This window comes from Hyperolius riggenbachi, chromosome 8 (genome assembly GCF_040937935.1).
Source record: "Hyperolius riggenbachi isolate aHypRig1 chromosome 8, aHypRig1.pri, whole genome shotgun sequence".
NCBI classification, from domain to species: Eukaryota; Metazoa; Chordata; class Amphibia; order Anura; family Hyperoliidae; genus Hyperolius; species Hyperolius riggenbachi.
In genome coordinates this window covers 149387642-149410135 of record NC_090653.1, presented here as the reverse complement: position 1 = coordinate 149410135, position 22494 = coordinate 149387642, and the positions used below count along the sequence as shown (strand labels likewise).

At 43.3% G+C, this 22494-nt stretch overlaps 1 protein-coding gene across 1 annotated transcript in view; it reads right to left on the bottom strand.

The window, feature by feature from the left end:
- LOC137527115 (transcription initiation factor TFIID subunit 1-like) overlaps window positions 1-22494 on the bottom strand; it is an 86857-nt gene that overhangs the window by 5939 nt on the left and 58424 nt on the right. The window contains exons 31-38 of the mRNA XM_068247519.1: window positions 20880-21002; window positions 17602-17694; window positions 17383-17467; window positions 16771-16838; window positions 16569-16685; window positions 15720-15842; window positions 9996-10097; window positions 9736-9886 (exon numbers count right to left, since the gene is read on the bottom strand). Coding sequence (XP_068103620.1) covers window positions 9736-9886; window positions 9996-10097; window positions 15720-15842; window positions 16569-16685; window positions 16771-16838; window positions 17383-17467; window positions 17602-17694; window positions 20880-21002 — 862 coding nt within the window. The remainder of the gene's footprint in view (window positions 1-9735; window positions 9887-9995; window positions 10098-15719; window positions 15843-16568; window positions 16686-16770; window positions 16839-17382; window positions 17468-17601; window positions 17695-20879; window positions 21003-22494) is intronic.

The window sequence follows — 22494 nt, the reverse complement described above, 5'->3', positions numbered from 1 at the left end:
AGAGACTAGGAGCAGGTTCAAGGTAATAACTATTCGGTTTCGCCTGATACAACCAGCACCATCAGGACAATGCCAGTTGCATCGGCCAAAACCGACTCCTCTTCAAGTGGAACAGTATTTATGCATGAACTTTTGCATTTTGCATCCCTACCTCCACCCATTAGGAAGTCCGCACCGCCTCTTAGGGTAAATCCTGTTGAACCTGGCAACATGAAGATGGGCAGGAGCCCGAAACAGCGGACTGTCTTGCCTAGTGGTTCTTTTTAATGTGTTTGTTTTTTTGATACTAATAATAAAATAGGATTTACCCTAAGAGGCGGTGCGGACTTCCATTTGATCTACATACCTAAATCTCTGTTGTATCCGGAGACAAGTCCTGCACACCTCACCCCCTTTCTTTGATATAGGGTGGTGTGCCAGAAGAGTGCGTTTGGCTCTTTCTTGTACCTCCACCCATTAGGGCAGCCCCCTCCTTCAACATCTTCAAGAAAGCCCTCAAAACTCACATTTTCACTCTGGCCTACTACCCCTCACAAGTGCTCTAAACCCACAGCTGAACTCTGGTCTCCTACCTCTCGTGTCCCTACCTCTCCCTTTAGATTGTAAGCCTTTGGGCAGGGTCCTCCTCCTTTTGTGTCCAACCTGATCATGCACCTCCATTACTGTGAACCCATGCTAGGCATCTGAGTGAACCTAACTTGCCTAATCTCCATGCTTCATCCAGTGACTGACTAAGCATTACCTCGTACTCATACTGTGCTGCATGATCTGATCTTTCTTGTATTCAGGTATTGTCATTTTGCTGTATGTCACCCCTAAATATTGTATGTATCCCTATTTATTGTCCAGCGCTGCGTAATATGTTGGCGCTTTATAAATACAATAAATAATAATAATAATTTAGACAGGTTTATGAATAGCAAGCCATAGTGGAGATGAATCTTGAGTCCATTAGAAGATTGGGGCTCTGCGGATGGTGACTGCGATTGGGTTATCTGTTAACTAGCTGGAGCTTTTGCATATATTTGACCTACTGCGTTATGCAACCATCTGCTCAGTTTAAAGGTACTCTATGGTGATCCAGATCCAGTTTCTGTCACGGTTCAGTGTTACTTCCACCTTCATCAATTCTGATGAACACCTGATTTAAGGCAAAAGTATTGCTGAAACGTGGTGGTGAACACCGGCATCCCACAGTGAAGGGTGTACTCCAGCTTCCAGCTCAGGCTTTCACAACTGGCCAGCACTGTGGCCAATCACTTGCTGTGTGCTGGCCTGCTAAGAACAGATTACCGCTTTACTGTACATATTTGTCAGATGCTCTCTAGTCACGTGGACTTTGGAAGTGCATTTTTAACTTTAAAGAGAAGTCATTAAAATTGTTTTACAATATTTAGAGTGTTTTAACACCCCCCCCCCCCCCCCCCGTCATCCATCTGCACTTACAGACCCAGGCTAGAGCCACAGTGTTTAAAACAGAGTAAGATGGGGACTTCCGGTTCAGGCGCCCAGGAGAGAGGACGGAGGTAGCAGCGCTCCGCGAGTAAAGCGGTAGTTTCCTCGTTGCCAAGCCTCTTCTGTGGACCCCCCTGCAAATCTAAAGTGTGGGTGACTGGGCTGGAAGCCTAAGGAGCGAACTCTGGTCGCAGATGGAAAAATATCTGACCCGCTCCACGAAGAAACAAGACGGCCACATGGCAGCGAGAACTCCTAAGATGGTGGAACAGGAGAGAGAGGAGGAAAGTGGCAGCTCGGAAACAGAATGGCCTGAAGGGACCCCCGACGGACACAAGGCTGTGAACTACGATAAACTGGCAAAGGCGGTGGTGAGTACCATTTCCCCTGACTTGACGGCCATAATTGAAAAGTCAATACGCAGCACCATGGGGGAAATAACGGCAGAGCTGACAGCCTGTGTACGCAGAGTTACTGCAGCAGAGCAAAGGATCTCTAACTGTGAAGATGAGCTTAAAAAATCTGATGCAGTCATGAAGGATGTCCTTAAACAGAATGCTGAGTTCGCCACAAAGCTGGAAGACTTAGAGAATAGGTCACGGAGAAATAATATACGGATTGTGGGAATTCCGGAATCCGTCACAGCAGGGCCTTTAAAAGAGTTTTGTGAGGCCACTCTTCCACAGTTGCTAGGACTGCCAAACTCTTGTAAGGTGGAGAGGGCACACAGAATAGGTCCTCCCAAAGACAACGCTACAGATCCAAGACCCAGAGTAGCTATTGCAAGGTATCTGGACTATAGAGAAAAAGCTGCCATTTTAGAGGCCTATAGAGAAAACAGAGACAAAGTCGTGCACGATGGTAAAAAACTCCTATTATTCCAAGACTTTTCAGTTGAAGTCACTAAACAGAGGAAATTATTTAGTGCGGTGTGTAGTGAACTTTATGACAATGACGTGAAATTCGCCTTGCTCTATCCCGCAGTATTAAAGGTCACGGATAAGCAAAATGGTGTTCTGATGTTTAAAACACCAGCAGAGGCAAGAACATATCTAAAAAGATTCAAGCAACCGAGATCAGCGGGAGAAGAAGCAGTCGTTCCGTATAAACAGAGGATGAGGCCAAGGAAAAGAACAGAAAGATAGTGCTAGTGTGACACCTGAACATGAGAACGACACAAATGAATGACGCACTTTTTATTATAAGGGGGTCTAAGACGATATTAACAATTGCTTTTCATGAGGTTTGAGGGGAAATAAAGCTGCTGAGAGGAAGGAGATGTTCCTACTGGGAAAAAAGAGAAGTCGAGATAGAGACAATAATGGAGCCCTTTCGGTACACGGAATGGTACTGTGTGGAGCAACTGCATGGCACCTTAGGGAAGTTGGAATGCACTACTAGATAGTTCAATGAATGGAATCAGGCGGAGGGTCACAAGGAGGGAGAATTTGGCCCCTGAACATAAGTAAGAGCGAAATTGGTGGAAACCCCTTAGCATAATGGTGTTACAATCTGCATCTGCTGGTAGATTCCTGTATGTACTACCTCTGCTTCACCAGCAGATGTCACCAGCCTCTATGAAGTTACAGCCTGAACTTTCCTCTGCCCACCAGCAGAGGGTGGACTCTCTGGAGATCTCTTCACAGACAGGAAGGAGGCCTGGACTGTCACATGGCCTTTCAGCATGGTATTTAGGCCACACCTGAACACTCAGAACTTGCTAGCTCTTTGTTCCTGATCCTAGCCATCCTGTCCGGAGTTCCCTGTTCCTGATTACCTTGTTCCTTGATTCCCTGCTGTATTGATCTCCCGTGTTTTGACCTTGTGCTTGTATACCGACTACTCTTTGCCTAGCGATTACTGTACTGTTTGATCTCCTGTGTATGACCTCTGCTTGCCGACTATCCGTGTGTCTCCTCCTCGATTGTAATCTGTATTTTGTATATATATTCCTAGGTTTATGTTGTATTACTATTCTGGATCCAGGGTCTGTGTGCACACAATTCTATACACTGGATCTACTCTGCATAGCTCGCTTATGCAGAGAGGTCCTTGTATAAACCCTGATTTTCATACCTTGTATGCTTATTGTATATATCTGCCAGTATTCTTTGATGCAGTGTGTTGTATGTGTGTAGAATACATTGCCTGCAAGTTGATACTGATTGTTTCTGTGCATGAGGTGAATGCACAGTATTTCTTTATTTTCATTTAATAATAAATCCTTATTATTCATTTACTCCTGGTTTGGCAGTCTTTTCCTAAACAGTGACATCTCTGTCTGGTTGCGGGTTTGTGCGTTGGTTTCTGTTTGCTCCAGGTGCAGCGCACAAACTCCATGCAAATTATAACAGAAGAGCTAGCCCAAACAATTTGTCACTAGGAAAAGGTCTGAGATCCTGTTTCTCCAGCCATGATTGACATGGATTTAAAGCACCTGTCTGAATATGCTATTCTAGCAAGAGACAAAAGGAAACTTTGCTATTATACGTTTGCAGACGATTCATTTGAGGATCTGCAGCAGCTGATTTCATGGGTTCAGTCTGTGAGTAATGAAAGAACCTTTCCTTATGATTTAAAAGACTTTTTGTCGGTTTTGCATGAATGTTGTTCTGAAGCCCAACAAAATTCAGTTGCTTATTCCACAATGCATGTTCCGGGTAATTTATCAGGCCCCATTAATTGTCCTGCTGCCCCTTTGAATCAAGCCAAATCCTGGCCAGTAATTAACCAGATTCAATCAATTAAGCCCACTCATAATCCTGCTACTTCCATTAATACTGGAATCTCTTTTGTTTCAGCTATGGAAGTTGATTGGACTATTCCGCACAATAACTTCTACTCCTTGCTAGCAGAGGAAGACCAATATGAGTGTTATAAGGAATTGTCAGCATATTCCCGTGAAGAGTTAATGCAAATTGTTATGCACGTTAAATCTTTTATGCAGCAGGGCAACTCTGCAGAATCTGAGATGCAAGCATTGTTGCAGATTCTGCAAACCCTAATTGCAGTAAGAGACCCTTCTACCTCCTGGACTCAAGTTAGATCCCTGCCTGTCTATTGCAATAACTCCTCCTCTTCAGTAATAAACCAAACCAAGCCAATTAAAACTAATCATATTCCTGTCACTTCCAAACAGACAGTTCAGTCCTGCAATTATGCTCAGGGTAATCTGCAAGCTCCCATTAAGAGTGATTGGGATCCCCCATTCAGTAGATGGGAAATTAATGCACTAAATGATGAATTAAAGTATGATTGGGAATCATTTAATGAATTCTATTCCACAAAAGAAAAGACATTTTTGGATGCATGTATAAAATCTGCAACTTCTCTGATGAACCTGAATGTTTGCAAGTCTGACCGTGTACTTCCTTTGATTGATGAATGGAAAAAGATTTTGCATAAAAAAGATCCTTCTGAGTTTTCTGGTAGTCAGTTTGTGCAGCATTCAGCAGCCAATGTTAACCCTGTCAGTTCCAGCAATAAGTTTGTCAGCTTTGATCCAGTATTCCACCCTGAACAGATTGATCAGATGTATGGTTACCTTAAGAGTGACTGGGATCGATTTCTTGAGTTCTATCTAGAAAAAGGGGATTCATATATATTTGCATGCATGCGTGCTGTCCAGTCTATGGTTGATCACAAGACTTGTAAATATGAATCAGGTTCTGGTCTAGTAATCGCTTGGCAAAGAATTTTGTCTCATTCTTATGATTATCAGAGCACACCACCTGTTAATTCTGCCCCAGGCATCAAGGGAGAGACATGCTCTCTGTCCTCAGTAACCTGTTCCACGGACTCGGAATTGCCTGTATCCAAAAATCATAAAAGAACTGCTCCTTTACAAACTGCGGTTAGATCCACTCCATGGTCATTCCAGCTACCTACATCATACCTGCCCTGTTCTTCTGCACATCAGGACTTTGTTAAACTCACCCCTGCTTCCAGACTGAGTCAAAAATCTAAGTTCAAACGGAAATATTTTCCTACAGCCTCCATCCTTCCAGTTACCACCGCAAAGACTCCAACAGTTATGTTGCCAGTTTCCGCAGATCCACAAACTGTATCTTTACCGAAACATAATCCATCTTCACTCCAGCCTGCTGTTCCTGTTATGCCAGTTACCTCAGCTCTGCCTGTACCACTTACCTCAGTCGTGCCAGTTACTCCTGTCGTGCCAGCGCCAGTCTCCTCAGCCGTGCCAGTCTCCTCAGCCCTGCCTGTGCCAGTCTCCTCAGCCCTGCCTGTGCCAGTCTCCTCAGCCCTGCCTGTGCCAGTCTCCTCAGCCCTGCCTGTGCCAGTCTCCTCAGCCCTGCCTGTGCCAGTCTCCTCAGCCCTGCCTGTGCCAGTCTCCTCAGCAGTACCAGTGTCTGTAAGCTCAGCAGTACCAGTGTCTGTAAGCTCAGCAGTACCAGTGTCTGTAAGCTCAGCAGTACCAGTGTCTGTAAGCTCAGCAGTACCAGTGTCCGTCAGCCCAATGTTTTCCCTTTCAGAAGATTTGGCAGTATCCTTGTCGGTCGGCTTGGCAGTGTCCCTGTTGGTCAGTTTGGCAGTGACCCAGTCAGACAGCTTGGCAGAACCTCTGTCAGTTGGTCCGGCAGTGGGTCCTCCAGACGTCTCAGCAAGTCTCCTGCCAGCTGCTCCGGCAAAGTCTCAGTCTGCCGTTCCAGCAGAATCGTACTCCACAGCTCAGCCAAAGGCCCAGCCGGTGCTCGATCAGTTGGTCTGCCAGTTGCTCGATCTGAGGTTCAGCTAATAGCTCTGCCAAGGGTCTTGTCAGCTATGCAGCCAGTGGTCCAGCCAGTCGCTCAGCCAAAGGTCCAGCTTTCTCGAGTCTCTGCTGATGCCCTTTGCCCTTCAACTTCTGCTAGAGCACAGACTTATGCTGAGGCTCAACCCGCACAGATGTCTGACACTCAGGCACCACAGATCCCTGTTAATGCCCTGTTTCCACAGACTCCTGCTGAGATCCAGCTTCCTCAATGCTCGGCTGAAAGAGGGCTCCCACAGTCTTCTGCTGAGGCTAAGTGCACACTCATTTCTGCTGATGGCTTGTCCTCAAAGACATTTTCTGGTACTCAATTCCCACAGATTCTTCCAGATACCCTGCATTTACAAACTGTTGTCCAGTCTGCTGCTTTGCCTGCTCTATTGGAAAATGACTTTCAGTTTATCCATCCTGATGGCCTCCAGTCCGCTGTTCCCGATGGCCTCCAGTCCGCTGCTCCTGATGACCTACAGTCTGCTGTTTCTGCTCCTGATGACTTACAGTCTGCTGTTCCTGCTTCTGATAACCCACAGTCTGCTGTTCCTGCTCCTGATAACCCACAGTCTGCTGTTCCTGCTCCTGATAACCCACAGTCTGCTGTTCCTGCTCCTGTTGCCTCCAAGTCTGCAGTTCCTGCTCCTGTTGCCTCCAAGTCTGCAGTTCCTGCTCCTGTTGCCTCCAAGTCTGCAGTTCCTGCTCCTGTTGCCTCCAAGTCTGCAGTTCCTGCTCCTGTTGCCTCCAAGTCTGCAGTTCCTGCTCCTGTTGCCTCCAAGTCTGCAGTTCCTGCTCCTGTTGCCTCCAAGTCTGCAGTTCCTGCTCCTGTTGCCTCCAAGTCTGCAGTTCCTGCTCCTGTTGCCTCCAAGTCTGCAGTTCCTGCTCCTGTTGCCTCCAAGTCTGCAGTTCCTGCTCCTGTTGCCTCCAAGTCCGCAGTTCCTGCTCCTGTTGCCTCCAAGTCCGCAGTTCCTGCTCCTGTTGCCTCCAAGTCCGCAGTTCCTGCTCCTGTTGCCTCCAAGTCCGCAGTTCCTGCTCCTGTTGCCTCCAAGTCTGCAGTTCCTGCTCCTGTTGCCTCCAAGTCTGCAGTTCCTGCTCCTGTTGCCTCCAAGTCTGCAGTTCCTGCTCCTGTTGCCTCCAAGTCTGCAGTTCCTGCTCCTGTTGCCTCCAAGTCTGCAGTTCCTGCTCCTGTTGCCTCCAAGTCTGCAGTTCCTGCTCCTGTTGCCTCCAAGTCTGCAGTTCCTGCTCCTGTTGCCTCCAAGTCTGCAGTTCCTGCTCCTGTTGCCTCCAAGTCTGCAGTTCCCGCTCCTGTTGCCTCCAAGTCTGCAGTTCCCGCTCCTGTTGCCTCCAAGTCCGCAGTTGCTGCTCCTGTTGCCTCCAAGTCCGCAGTTGCTGCCGATGCCCTCCCGTCTGCTGCTTCTGCCGATGCCCTCCAATCTGCTGCTCCTGCTGGTACCTCTCCTGATGAGATCCTGTCTGGTACCTCTCCTGATGAGTTCCTGTCTGGTGCCTCTCCTGGTGGTATCCTGCTCCTCCTGTTTATGGCCATTATGCATCCCTTCCTGATGGCATCCAGTTTTCTGTTTTATTTGATGACCTCAGATGCCCTGCTCCTGTGGATGTCCAATCTATGGCTCTTCTTGGTGTCCTTCATTTTTTTGTTTCACCCAAAGGTCTTCAGAGGGACTTGCAACATGTCCTATTGCCTCTGGGTCCTTTTGTCCAGTCAGCCTGGTAATACCCGGGTTGTGGCCTCATGTGCTGACCGATTTATGGCCTGCCTCTTTGCCAGTATTTTCTGGGACCCAGGTGGGCATAAGTCCAAATGGAGCATCCGGAGGCTGCTCCTTGAGGGGGGGGTAATGTTACAATCTGCATCTGCTGGTAGATTCCTGTATGTACTACCTCTGCTTCACCAGCAGATGTCACCAGCCTCTATGAAGTTACAGCCTGAACTTTCCTCTGCCCACCAGCAGAGGGTGGACTCTCTGGAGATCTCTTCACAGACAGGAAGGAGGCCTGGACTGTCACATGGCCTTTCAGCATGGTATTTAGGCCACACCTGAACACTCAGAACTTGCTAGCTCTTTGTTCCTGATCCTAGCCATCCTGTCCGGAGTTCCCTGTTCCTGATTACCTTGTTCCTTGATTCCCTGCTGTATTGATCTCCCGTGTTTTGACCTTGTGCTTGTATACCGACTACTCTTTGCCTAGCGATTACTGTACTGTTTGATCTCCTGTGTATGACCTCTGCTTGCCGACTATCCGTGTGTCTCCTCCTCGATTGTAATCTGTATTTTGTATATATATTCCTAGGTTTATGTTGTATTACTATTCTGGATCCAGGGTCTGTGTGCACACAATTCTATACACTGGATCTACTCTGCATAGCTCGCTTATGCAGAGAGGTCCTTGTATAAACCCTGATTTTCATACCTTGTATGCTTATTGTATATATCTGCCAGTATTCTTTGATGCAGTGTGTTGTATGTGTGTAGAATACATTGCCTGCAAGTTGATACTGATTGTTTCTGTGCATGAGGTGAATGCACAGTATTTCTTTATTTTCATTTAATAATAAATCCTTATTATTCATTTACTCCTGGTTTGGCAGTCTTTTCCTAAACAGTGACATCTCTGTCTGGTTGCGGGTTTGTGCGTTGGTTTCTGTTTGCTCCAGGTGCAGCGCACAAACTCCATGCAAATTATAACAAATGGACATACCCGGGAAGGAGGGGAGGGGGGGGGGAGGGGGGGAATTTATAACTTAGAGCTCCTAAGTCAACATACGACACAGACCATAGAATTCTAGGAGAAACAGACAGTAAAAGGGCAAGTTGAATTTAAAGGGTGGGGAGGGAGGGAAGGTTAGGGTAGTAAAGGGAAAAAGCGAATGAAACGGCTATCAGCAAAAATAGTTGTGTTCTTTGACCAGAATGGAGTAAAATAATCTGATTTGCTGGATGTTGTGGATTACGCAGAGCTCTTTTGTAATTCATCTGTCAATATATCTGTTTCTTTTTTTAAGGATGTTAAATCAGTATGGATATTGTACTGCTATGCTGTATGACAACATGCCTTTTTCATTCTAAATAAAAATTTGGTTTAAAAAACAAACAAACAGAGTGAGAAACATATCCATCCGTTACAAGGGTCATTCACCCCCCGTCTGAGTCCTGACACTGCATCTGGAGCGCAGACAACACTTCTGCATTCTTAAAACCAATGATTACTCAATTTTTACTGGTTTTAAATTGTTTTATTACATTTGGACACCCCTATACCATTCAGCCTTTCTATCTCTGTTGGGAAGTGGATGTTTAGGTTTTATCCAATTGTCATCCAATTAGGGATAGTACATGTTCCTCACTGCTCTTTCAGTGGTTGCATTCTCACTAAAGATTTCGTCCATACTAAACTATTTTTGCTCCTTTCATTGGAACCACAACCTTACTTAATGGCAGCTTCCCCTGTTTATTCAAACATTGGAAATATTCAAACTCAGTGAGCATATAACTTACATGAGAAGGGGTTATCTCCTTCCTCATCACTTCCTTCATCATCATCTTCACCGTCAGACATTAATAAATCTTCATACAGGACACTAGCTTGTGGATGCTGTACAGTGTTCTCCTCCTCTTCACCTAAGTCTCCTTCCACATCTTCCATTTCCTATAAACATTTGGCAATGGAGAAACAGAGTAGATTAAAAACAGCTGTGTATTAACTAGTCATCGGATATCTGTTTGTAGATTTATAGATCATTTTCTGGTATACATACAGGTGCTGGTGTTTTTGGTTTTCCATCATCATCATCATCTTCATATCCTTCAATATCAATATCTGAGTCATCTTCACCTAGACGGCCTCTTCCTAATCTCATCTATAAATGTAAAATGGCAAAGACGGGAAAGCAGTTAGAAACACAAGGATTCCTTATATCAATGAAGAAAAGCTATACCCCAAGTGAAAATTAAAGCCAGTGTCCAAGCAGAAGGAAAATTTAGAATATGAAGTGTAAATCTGTTGTTATGAACAATGCTAATGGCCATTTTTGGCTTGTAGCGTTCTAAACACCTGTTAATTGGGCAATAAAGGAAGTTAACTCTTCCCACAAACTGTGCATTATTGTTGTTGTTAAAAGACTTACGAGCCCCACAGCCCGGGTCGGGCTCTCTTGCCTCCTCAAATATGGCCGCCGGAGGAGGCCGCAGCTGCGCAGCTCTAGAGCTTCCCCCCGATCCACGCAGGTCTAATATCTCCCACTGGGGATGGTGCAAGAAATACGGGACAGATTAAGAACTGGGAAAGGCTTTATGATATCCAGTCCTTACCTCTACCCTACATAGGTAAATGCGAATAGAGTCGCCAACAAAGAATAAAATGGGTTAAAAACCGTCTAAAAAAGGAAGGAGGTGGGTGGAACCACTTTCCTTAGGTATATAAATGACCAGGCCAAATACAGCCGTTATTTGCACATATGTGTTTATTCTAAAACATAGTCTCCAAATGTGATGCAACGCGTTTCATGGGCAAACATCCCGCTTCATCAGGCAATCGGGAAAGGAGAATACTGGGGAAAAAACAAAAAACAAAAGGGAAAAAAAACAATGCTAAAAGGTGCTCCAAAAACTCCATCAACAATTTTTTATATATTTCCTTATAATGTTTGTAGCAAATTATATCAAGGTCCATGGTGAATATTATCTCAACCCCTATCAAATATGGATCCCCTAAAAGCCCACTACACCTTGATATCTTTATACATTATATAAGTTCTATGAAAATTCTATAGCAGTGCCCATCAACCTTAATGGAAGCTCTGTTCAGTTGTGTTCAACTGGATCCGTGTTACAAGTGATAAGAATTAAGCAATCAATCAATCAATCATGCCAGGCGGCATGTAAACAGGAAGGTAACAAAAAAATCTATGCACTTACCAATTGTAGGTCACTGTAAAGCTAGAGCGCCTCTGTAGAACTAGGACACTCTCTAATCGGCCACTTTATTGTGAGACTGGCGGCAAGCCCTCCCACCCGGCGGGTATGAGAGCCGGAAACGGAAGTGACATGGTGGTAGCACCATGCGTCAAAAGATCTGCTTGGCGCTATTATTACTATGGGACAGGGTTGCGTCATGCGACGGTGGTGTCGCATCTTTTAGGTGAAAGCGTACCAGTGTGGACGCGTACGTGATGACGCATCTGCCTCTAGAGGACTGTCATATCCGGAAGTGACGGGGCGTGCGTATGAGCAGAAGCACGCGCCGTCTCCACCATGTTTGATTTGGGCTTAATGCCCTATCTAATGTATAATTAGGGCCCTGTGCGGGAAACATATGTAACATATAAATAGGAACATAAACGCATCAAGTTACATCAATCTATATAATTAAAGGAAAGAGGGAAAAAAAACAAAAATTAAAACAGTATTAGAATTAATTAAAAATCAGCTGCATGTTCTAATGTATGTATAAGTCTACTGCCATCTAGTGGTCCATAAATTACATGACACTGATACGTTTTACAATGCCATATGCAGAAAGTTTTTTTAGTGATCATGTTCTTTGCCTTTGGGGGATTTCTCAAGGTCTCATATTGTCAGTACAACCTTAAAAATTATGTAAAAAGGTTAATATTGATAATTATTAATAATTATTCGTAAATAACCATGTGACCGGATCAGTGTACAAATTGTCATAATCACACTAATAATGTGTGTCAAAAAACATCATATCTGTATGTGAACATAAAATAACATAAAAAGAAGACGGGGATAAAAGAGAGGACTATAGTTTAAAATACTCTATTTTGTAAAGTTGATTAAAAGAATTTTTCCAGCACTTCATTAAGCCCTTCAGGAGCGAGGGTTCTTAGCATCTGGATCCAGTACATCTCTTTGGTCCGTATGGCCTCAGAAATGTTTATGGTCTGTATTAGCTCTATGAACGTTATTCTTAGTAATTGGGGGGTCGCCATTATGGTGGGTGCTAAAATGTCTAGAGACACTGTGTGAGGGGTATTTTTTGAGGATATTTCTTTTATGTTGCCCAATCCTATCCCTAGCCAACTGTGTTGTACGTCCTACATACTGTAGTTTACAGGGGCGTGATATAAGGTATATGACATTTCTTGAGGTGCAATCAATATTTTGTTTAATGGTGAAGGTGTTATTTGTAGTCGTGGAACAAAAACTTTCAACGTTGTCAACAAACTGACAAGCTGTGCACCGTGAAAGGTTACATGAGAAGGAGCCTGGGGTCAGGGTGTCGAAGTTGGGTGTGACTTGAGGGGAAGGAGATCTATATTTACTGGGAGCCAGAAGGCTGCGAAGGTTCAGAGCCCTTCTAAACGTTAGAAGGGGACTGTTTGGTAGTGTGGATCTGAGATGTGGGTCCTGCATTAGTATTTCCCACCTGTTTTGTAGAACGGAACGGAATTGTGTATGTTGAGTACTGTAACCTGTGATAAATCTGGGAAAACAAGAGTCCTTCTGAGGTTCATTTGTTGAGGCTGTGACCACTGAAGCCTTCATGGCTTTGTGTTTTGCATCATGGATTAATTTTTTCGGGTAACCTCGTTCTGAGAATTTTTTAGTAAGAATAGTGGATTGGGTGTGGAATACAGGTAGGTCGGTGCAATTGCGGAAAATTCTACGATATTGGCAGTATGGTGTGTTTGTGGTCCATGGGCGATAATGGAAACTATTGAAATGTATGTAATTATTAGAGTCAACAGTTTTAAAATGTGTTTTAGTTTTAATAGTCTCATCTTGTACATAGAGTACCAAGTCAAGAAACTCAATGGAAATGGGGTGATGTTGAGCGGTAAAAGTAAGGCCAGCTGGGTTGTTATTGAGGAAATCTAGAAATTGCGGGATATTGGTTTGTTCTCCTTTCCAAATGAATATGAGGTCATCTATATACCTTTTATAGAACATAATATTATTGGTAAATAGACTTTGGTTATTGAGTTTGAGTACCTCTAGATAGCCCATAGTTAAATTGGAATACGATGGTGCAAACAAACTCCCCATGGCTGTCCCTGTTGCTTGATGGTAAAAATTGTCTCCAAAAGAAAAAACATTATGTTGTAGGATGAACTCTGCACAATTTTTCAAAAATTATTGTTGTATGAAAGGCATATTGGGATTGGTTGCTAGATAATATTCTAATGCCTTAAGGCCGAAGGAGTGTGGAATATTTGTATAAAAAGTGATGAAACGTCACATGTTAGCCAAACATATTCTGCCCTCCATGTGAAGTTTTTCAACAAGTTGATAAGGTGTTGGGAGTCCTTCAGATAAGACGGTAGTGATTGAACCAGCGGTTGTAAATGTGTATCTACGAACTTGGATAGATTGCTAGTCATAGAATCGATACCAGATATAATGGGTCTGCCGGGTGGTTTGGTGAGATTTTTATGAATTTTAGGGAGGTAGTAAAAAAAACGGTGTTTTAGGGTGGTGATTAATGATGTAGTTGAACGCATTCATGTTTAAAACTGTGCTTGTGTTTTTTCATTGCTGCTCTTAAAGGGATACTGCTTGTGCAGTCATTTACTTCATGTTTTGCTGACATATACCATTATGCTGTATTTCTTTTGACCGGTTGGTCTTTTGTTGCCAATACACTTATGTTATTTGTGCATAGTGCATTATTTGCACTTGTTTGTATATAATCAGCCGTTGTGTTTATAATACAATTTTGATGAATCTCATGCTGGTGTGCGAGTCCTTTTGTATATATATTGTCTCTAGGGCTTTTTAGCCTAATTACAGACTCAGCACCCATTGTACCCAGTGCATCAATTTGCATACATAGGGTGTGCAGTACCTTCTTGTAAATATAGTATCCTATTTATATGTTAAATATGTTTCCCGCACAGGGCCCTAATTATACATTAGATAGGGCATTAAGCCCAAATCAAACATGGTGGAGACAGCGCGTGCTTCTGCTCATACGCATGCGCCGTCACTTCCGGATATGACAGTCCTCTAGAGGCGGATGCGTCATCACGTACGCATCCACACTGGTACGCTTTCACCTAAAAGATGCGACACCACCGTCGCATGACGCAACCCTGTCTCATAGTAATAATAGCGCCAAGGGGATCTTTTGACGCATGGTGCTACCTCCATGTCACTTCCGTTTCCGGCTCTCATACCCGCCGGGCGGGAGGGCTTGCCGCCAGACTCGCAATAAAGTGGCCAATTAGAGAGCGTCCTAGTTCTACAGAGGCGCTCTAGCTTTACAGTGACCTACAATTGGTAAGTGCATAGATTTTTTTTGTTACCTTCCTGTTTACATGCCGCCTGGCATGATTGATTGATTGCTTAATTCTTATCACTTGTAACACGGATCCAGTTGAACACAACTGAACAGAGCTTCCATTAAGGTTGATGGGCACTGCTATAGAATTTTCATAGAACTTATATAATGTATAAAGATATCAAGGTGTAGTGGGATTTTAGGGGATCCATATTTGATAGGGGTTGAGATAATATTCACCATGGACCTTGATATAATTTGCTACAAACATTATAAGGAAATATATAATAAATTGTTGATGGAGTTTTTGGAGCACCTTCTAGCATTGTTTTTTTCCCAGTATTCTCCTTTCCCAATTGCCTGATGAAGCGGGATGTTTGCCCGTGAAACGCGTTGCATCACATTTGGAGACTATGTTCTAGAATAAACACATATGTGCAATTAACGGCTGTATTTGGCCTGGTCATTTATATACCTAAGGAAAGTGGTTCCACCCACCTCCTTCCTTTTTTAGACGGTTTTTAACCCATTTTATTCTTTGTTGGCGCCTCTATTATCCGTGTTTACTTATATCCAGTCCACCCTTGGTGGAGGGGTGTTTTCCCCATTTCTTTATCTATAGAGAGCGACTTTTTATACCTGAGTGGGGTCAGGTGATAATTCTCCCCACCTGCGTTTGTGGTCGCCTGTGTGGTGACCCTTACTTGTGAGTATTATCTCAGTCGTTTACAATTTTTATAAGTTCGTTTGAACATACTACACCAGATTTGGCTCTCGGTGTTTATTTTGTCTTCCTAGTATCTACCCTACATAGGTATGTATTAAAAATTAAATTCATTCTTTACTTCAGATGTCCGTTAAACATGTAGCTTTGAAGGAGAAAAGAGTTAGATACTTACCCATGTAGATGGAAACCTCTGGATTGTCCAAAGGCTTCCTTATACAACTTGAAGCCCACCGAGACTGTACAGGATGCCTCTGAACATATCCGACAAGAGTTTGTCTGCTATGTTCTCATGGCCATTCTCTCGTCCGTGTGACTGGGGTTGTTCACAGAAGGCCACAAATTTTCAGAGAATCCCGGGCAGTGTCGGTGGCCTGGAGGAGGACCTGGGAAGCCTCGGGAGGATTCAGAGTCTTCCCTCTATCGAGGTAAGTATCTGACTTTTCTTCATTAAAGTCATAGGTTAGCTTTAATAAAAAGTTAACAATTATATTTTGAAAAAAAAAACATTACCAAGCTCCTTTTCCCCAGTGAGGCTGTAGCTGCTTCTGTAGCAGACATGTTGCTTTCATCCTGGTACAGAGAAGCCTCTCGGGACATACTGAGTGATGTGTTTGTATCGTAATAGTCAGGAGGCTGCAATTGAACACAACAAAACGTCAGATAATGTGTCAAAAAAAAGATGTGAGCTGTAGTTTGACAGTTTGGCTGTAACATGTAAATCCATAGCTCCACAGCTGAAAAACTTGGCGACAGTATAAAAATGGCATCAATCTAAAATGTACCTGCAAATTTGGGAGATGTGTAATGCCGATAGAAGAATATCGGTAATGTAAACATTAATATTGCGGTCTATGGGGGTGCCCAAACTATTAGATAGGCGTCTAAATTCTATGCTTCAATAAAAATGATTCCCCATTCATTGTGAAATAAAAATAAACACCAATTAAAAAACAAGAACTTTGTCAGGCTTGGTCTCTGTACCTTAGGCTCAAAACGCATGCCATCGTAAAGTGAAACTATTAAAAAAACAAATGCTATAACCAATGCTGCTATATCCTTGTTAATGTAACATACTGCAATTAAAAATTATTTTACCTTTTTAATTTGCAGCCAGCTATGAGTTCCAGAAACTGAACAAGTTTAAATATCGTTTGAATTAACTAATGTTTTCTGTCTAAAGTATAGACTACGTAGAAATGTTCACATTGCTGCAAAAGTAATTATTTGCACAGAGCAGGAGCCCTTGGTCCTTGTTTTTAACCACTGCACTAATCCAGTGGAGAGGAGTGGCTTTAACACTCCCCTCTAACAGAACACTTTGTAATCATAAACCACATTTCATAGATAAAGGATTCCCACCTGAGGAGTGTATGGACCAGGTGTCATTGGTTCCAAGCTTTCCAGATCAGCCTCATCAAGAGCGGCCTCTTTAGCTGTAGATATATCTTTCTCTAGCTGTGTCAGGTGCTCATCATACTAGTATATGGAGAAAACAAGAACTATTAATCCACAATTAAGGCACACTACTAAGTAACAAGAAGTCTCCTGTAACCCCTCTTACCTCTGCCAAAGTCTGGCTGCAAATATTGACAATCTCCTGTGCCGTTTTACTATACTGACTGTCTCCACCTATATAAAGAATAAAAAGAGAGAATGAGACAAAACGTTTATTAGCTTAAAGGACAAATGAGGTGGAAAAAAAAAAGGTTTTACGTACCTGGGGCTTCTTCCAGTCCCTGTTGTCCTTCAGGCCTTTTAGTTTCCTCCTGCTCCCCTCCATTCTGCTGCTGCCCCCTTCCAAAAGCTCACCAACTAGACTAGTTGCGGTCTACTGCACATACGCTGCCCCAGCTGCGCACCTCCTTGATTGCTCTTCTGACGCCATTAGCGTTCTACACATGTGCAGTTCTGAGTCTTTATGAACTGCAGTGGGGGTTGGGTATCATCTGCTCAATGGAGGGGATGGGAAGAAACAGAATGACCTGATAGACTACTTAGGGCTGGAAGAAGCCCCAAATATGAAAACCTCAACTGTTTCCCCCCACCTCAGGTTTGTAAGGTTAACGGAGATAGCATTTACGTTTCTTGCTTGCAACATGGAGTAGCGAGGAGGTGGCGTCTCCACTACTATAATGCACATTAAGTATGAGTTAATGTTTACATGCATACTCACCATTGTATTTTATGCTGTTTGTGCAGATCAGATTAACATCCGACAGGAAACGCTCACGATTTTGGTACTTGTGTTTTGAAATATTCTACAGTTGAGATAATAAAATATATTGTTACTATTAAAATATACTAAATACGTTGGTGGTTACAAACTATTGTTTGCACTGCAATATTCATCAAGAAATTAAAAAAAACCCACAAAAACCATGAAAGCACTTACTTGGCGGATTGTCTCCAGGTCCATTGGGTTGACAATCACTTTATAGTAGTCTGGCACAAATTTTTTGTTAACCGGATGGTGAAAAGGCCATGACTGCAGACAAAGAAAAGTAATATGAGACATTCACTTTAAAATATCTAAAGTTTCAAAACTCAATATAGCTTTCAAAAAGCTCATAACTCTGTGCAAAATTGCATATAAAAAGTTGGTACACATACCAGAGTGAGTGAGGAGGCACTGTGGATGATGGTGAGTGCTGGGTACAGGATGCCCGACAGCCGTTTCGAGCGCAACTGCGCTTCTACGGAGGCTCCGTAGAAGCACAGTTGTGCACGAAACGGCTGTCAGACATCCTGTACCCAGTACCCACCATCATCCACAGCTCCTCCTCACTCACTCTGGTATGTGTACCAACTTTTTATATGCAATTTTGCACAGTTATGAGCTTTTTGATACTGACTTTTGCTACAATAAATTAAGCCACTGCAGCAGTGCCAGTTTTCTCTTTGCTTTTGTTCTCTCTTGTTCAATTATTGATCAATCTACTACTACTGCCAGCTAGAGCACGCTGACGAAGGGCCTACAAAGAGGAGGAGCCTATTGCCCCACTAGTGCATGTTCTGTAGCTAGATTGTATCCATACTGCAGTGCCAACCTACCACCATCTTTTGCATCTGGCTCAATATAGCTTTAATTAAACGGAATTTGAAGTGAAAATAAACTGATGATATAATGATTTGTATGTGTAGTACTGCTAAGAAATACAACATTATCAGCAGAGATATGTATGAATCTAATATTGTTTCCAGCACAGGAAGAGTTAAAGTCAATGGGAACTGCTTGAAAAAAAAAACTAAAGGCAGATACTTACCTAAGGAGAGGGAAGGCTCTGAGTCCTAATGAGCCTTTTCTCTCCTCTACTGTTGCCTGTTCCAGCGCTGGCTCACCCGTAGCAGCATTTAACCAATTTGGTCAAATGCTGCTATCTCCGCCACTGAGAGGAAGACTTCAGAAGCCTTGATGGGCCGCTTCATACTGCGCACACGTGAGTGCCCTCTCTCGTGCGCAGTATGGAGCCGCCTGTCTTCAAGAGGACTCGGCTCCCGGAGACTTCCTAAGCCCCCCGCGGCGAGGGATTTGAACGGAGGAGCTGCCGCCTGAACCAGAGCACCGGGAGAGGAGAGGGAATGCTCTACAGGACCCAGAGCCTTCCCTCTCCTTAGGTAAGTATCTGACTTTTGTTTTTTTGAAGCGGTTCCCATTGGCTTTAAGAAACTCCAGTTATCTATGCAAAAAAGTTTCACTGAACTCTCCGACTTTCAAAGTCGCAGAGAGCTCTGTCTTCTGAAGCTAATTATCTCAACTGTCTGTCACTGTATTTTGTTTTTTTTTCCTGCAGAGAAAAAGCTCAAAAGATCATCAGCCTGCTCCGTGAAATAATTTAGAAAGCTGAGTGTTGTGTAAACTGCAAATATTAAAGAATGATGCAATGTTATAATAAAAACTATATAACTGAAAATAAAAATAAGACTATTTTCTTTGCTACTAATGTTCTATTAATTATTCGTACTACACAACCAATTCATTATATTTTTTTTTTCGCTTCAGTGTCACTTTAAAACTGCATGCTAGAATGATTTTTTTTTTTAGCAATATAATATACACTCACCTAAAGGATTATTAGGAACACCTGTTCAATTTCTCATTAATTCAATTATTAATGCAATTATCTAATCAACCAATCACATGGCAGTTGCTTCAATGCATTTAGGCATGTGGCACTGGTCAAGACAATCTCCTGAACTCCAAACTGAATGTCAGAATGGGAAAGAAAGGTGATTTAAGCAATTTTGAGTGTGGCATGGTTGTTGGTGCCAGATGGGCTGGTCTGAGTATTTCACAATCTGCTCAGTTACTGGGAATTTTATCCACAACCATTTCTAGGGTTTACAAAGAATGGTGGGAAAAGGGAAAAACATCCAGTATGCGGCAGTCCTGTGGGCGAAAATGCCCTGTTGATGCTAGAGGTCAGAAGAGAATGGGCCAACTGATTCAAGCTGATAGAAGAGCAACGTTGACTGAAATAACCACTCATTACAACCGAGGTATGCAGCAAAGCATTTGTGAAGCCACAACACGCACAACCTTGAGGCGGATGGGCTACAACAGCAGAAGACCCCACTGGGTACCACTCATCTCCACTACACATAGGAAAAAGAGGCTACAATTTGCACGAGTTCACCAAAATTGGACAGTTGAAGACTGGAAAAATGTTGCCTGGTCTGATGAGTCTTGATAGAGTCAGAATTTGGCGTAAAAAGAATGAGAACATGGATCCATCATGCCTTGCTACCACTGTGCAGGCCGGTAGTGGTGTAATGGTGTGGAGGATGTTTTCTTGGCACACTTTAGGCCCCTTAGTGCCAGTTGAGCATCGTTTAAATGCAACGGGCTACCTGAGCATTGTTTCTGACCATGTCCATCCCATCCCTTCATGACCACCATGTACCCATCCTCTGATGGCTACTTCCAGCAGGATAATGCACCATGTCACAAAGCTCGAATCATTTCAAATTGGTTTCTTAAACATGACAATGAGTTCACTATACTAACATCGCCCCCACAGTCACCAGATCTCAACCCAATAGAGCATCTTTGGGATGTGATGGAACGGGAGCTTTTTGCCCTGGATGTGCATACCACAAATCTCCATCAACTGCAAGATGCTATCCTATCAATATGGGCCAACATTTCTAAAGAACACTTTCAGCACCTTGTGGAATCAATGCCATGTAGAATTAAGGCAGTTCTGAAGGCGAAAGGGGGTCAAACACCGTATGAGTATGGTGTTCCTAATAATCCTTTAGGTGAGTGTATATCTGTTAGTGATACACTGTCATATATTCAAATAGGATCTTCGGGTCCAAAGATGTTATGCTTTATAAATGTATGAGAAATATTGCAATGCCTTATTCTTTTTATTGATCTATGGATGAATGTATGTACTAGAATGTACTAAATGTGGTGGTGTTTCTTTTTTTTTTACTTTATAATGACTGGAAGTCAATGTTTGGCTTCTAGCTAAGATTTCAAAAAAAACTTTCTGAAAAAAAAAGAAAAAAATACAGGTACATGTTGTACCTGTATTTCTTTATTTTTTTCTTCTTTTTTTGTGTGCTTAACTTCGCACAAAATGAAGGATGCACCTGAAGGAGCTGTGCAAACAGAACACCAGTCCTATAGGTAGGTAGTTGGGCATGCTTGTGGTAAAAACTTACATCTGGCACTGCCATCATCTTCTGAGTAACAATATTGTCCAGAATAAAAGAGAATGCAACTTGGTCATCGTCATCCAATAGTGGGTTAATGGCTTTCTCTAGTCTGGCCAGCTTATCCTCTTTCTGTAAACAAAAAAAGTACAACATTTTTTAGAATGGAATTCCAAAGTTCAGATTACTTCAACACTTGGAAAAATAAAATGGTTACCCCTGAGCGCCTGAAGGGGATTCCTCAATTGACAATAACTACCCTGCTTCTCGAAAAATGAGACTTACCCTGAAAATAAGCCCCTAGTATGATATTCCTAGATTTTTAAAGGATGCTCCAAATAGAAGTCCTACTCAAAAAACAAGCCCTAGTTACGGTTCATAAAACATTAAATATACTTTTTAATAAAGTTCTACATTTTTATAGACTATAAGACACTCCTGACCATAAGACATACCTAGGTTTAGAGGACAGAAACCAGGGGAAAAAAATATACTAAACCTGGAGTGTCCATGGTGCAGGGGCATCTTGTGGATTTTCTTCCACCAATTATTATGTCTTCCTTGTACCTCGTGTCCCCCTTGTACCTCTTGCGTCTTCTTGTGTTCTCCTTCCGTGCCCCTTTGTGTCCTTGGTTCCTCCGTTAGTCTCCCTGCGTCCTCAGTTAATACCCTTGCAACCTCCGTTAGTCCCCCTTCGTTTACCCCCGTGTTCTCCATTTGTCCCCATGTCCTCTGTTTGTGAGTTGAGTCCTCCTAAGTGCCCTTTTTTCCCGTGTCCTGCATTTGTTTGTTATATCCTCCGTTTGTCCACCCTTGTCCTCCATTTGTCCCCCTGTGTCCTCCTTTGCTCCCCTCGTGCAAAGTAATTAGAAGTGGGTGCATCTCTCGCCTGATCCGAGGGAGCCCACAGCAATTAGCGGCTTCTCCTCTCACTTACTTTTCCGCTAATGCCGGTCGCATACAATGCTGCGATCAGCAGAAGGTGGCAGTAGAGTGAGGGAGAGAAGAAGTTGCTGATTGATGCAGGACAGTGCAGGGTATCCCCCGATATTGCGGCAGGTCAGCGTTTTGTATCGGTAGCCATTCCTAAGTCGGAGAGTCCCTGTATTTGGCCTGTAAAACGCAGTGACCTTTTCTTCCCACTTTTGGGGGAGAAAAAGTGAGTCTTATAGTCCGAAAACTAAGCATTCATCTTTTGTTTCTCACTTTTGTTTAACAAACTCTGTTCTCTCCTCATTACCTGCATAGTCATCAAGTGGAAGCTTTCTTCCCCTTATAAAACCAACAACTGCATTAACATTAAAAGAACCAGTATGGGGAGCAGTGGGCAGCACGGTGGCGTAGTGGTTAGCTCTCTCGCCTTGCAGCGCTGGGTCCCTGGTTCGAATCCCAGCCAGGGCACTATCTGCAAAGAGTTTGTATGTTCTCTCCGTGTCTGTGTGGGTTTCCTCCGGGCACTTCGGTTTCCTCCCACATTCCAAAAACATACAGATAAGTTAATTGGCTCCCCCTAAAAATTGGCCCTAGACTACAGTACTTACACTACATAATATAGACATGTGGCAATGGTAGGGATTAGATTGTGAGCTCCTTTGAGGGACAGTTAGTGACAAGACAATATATA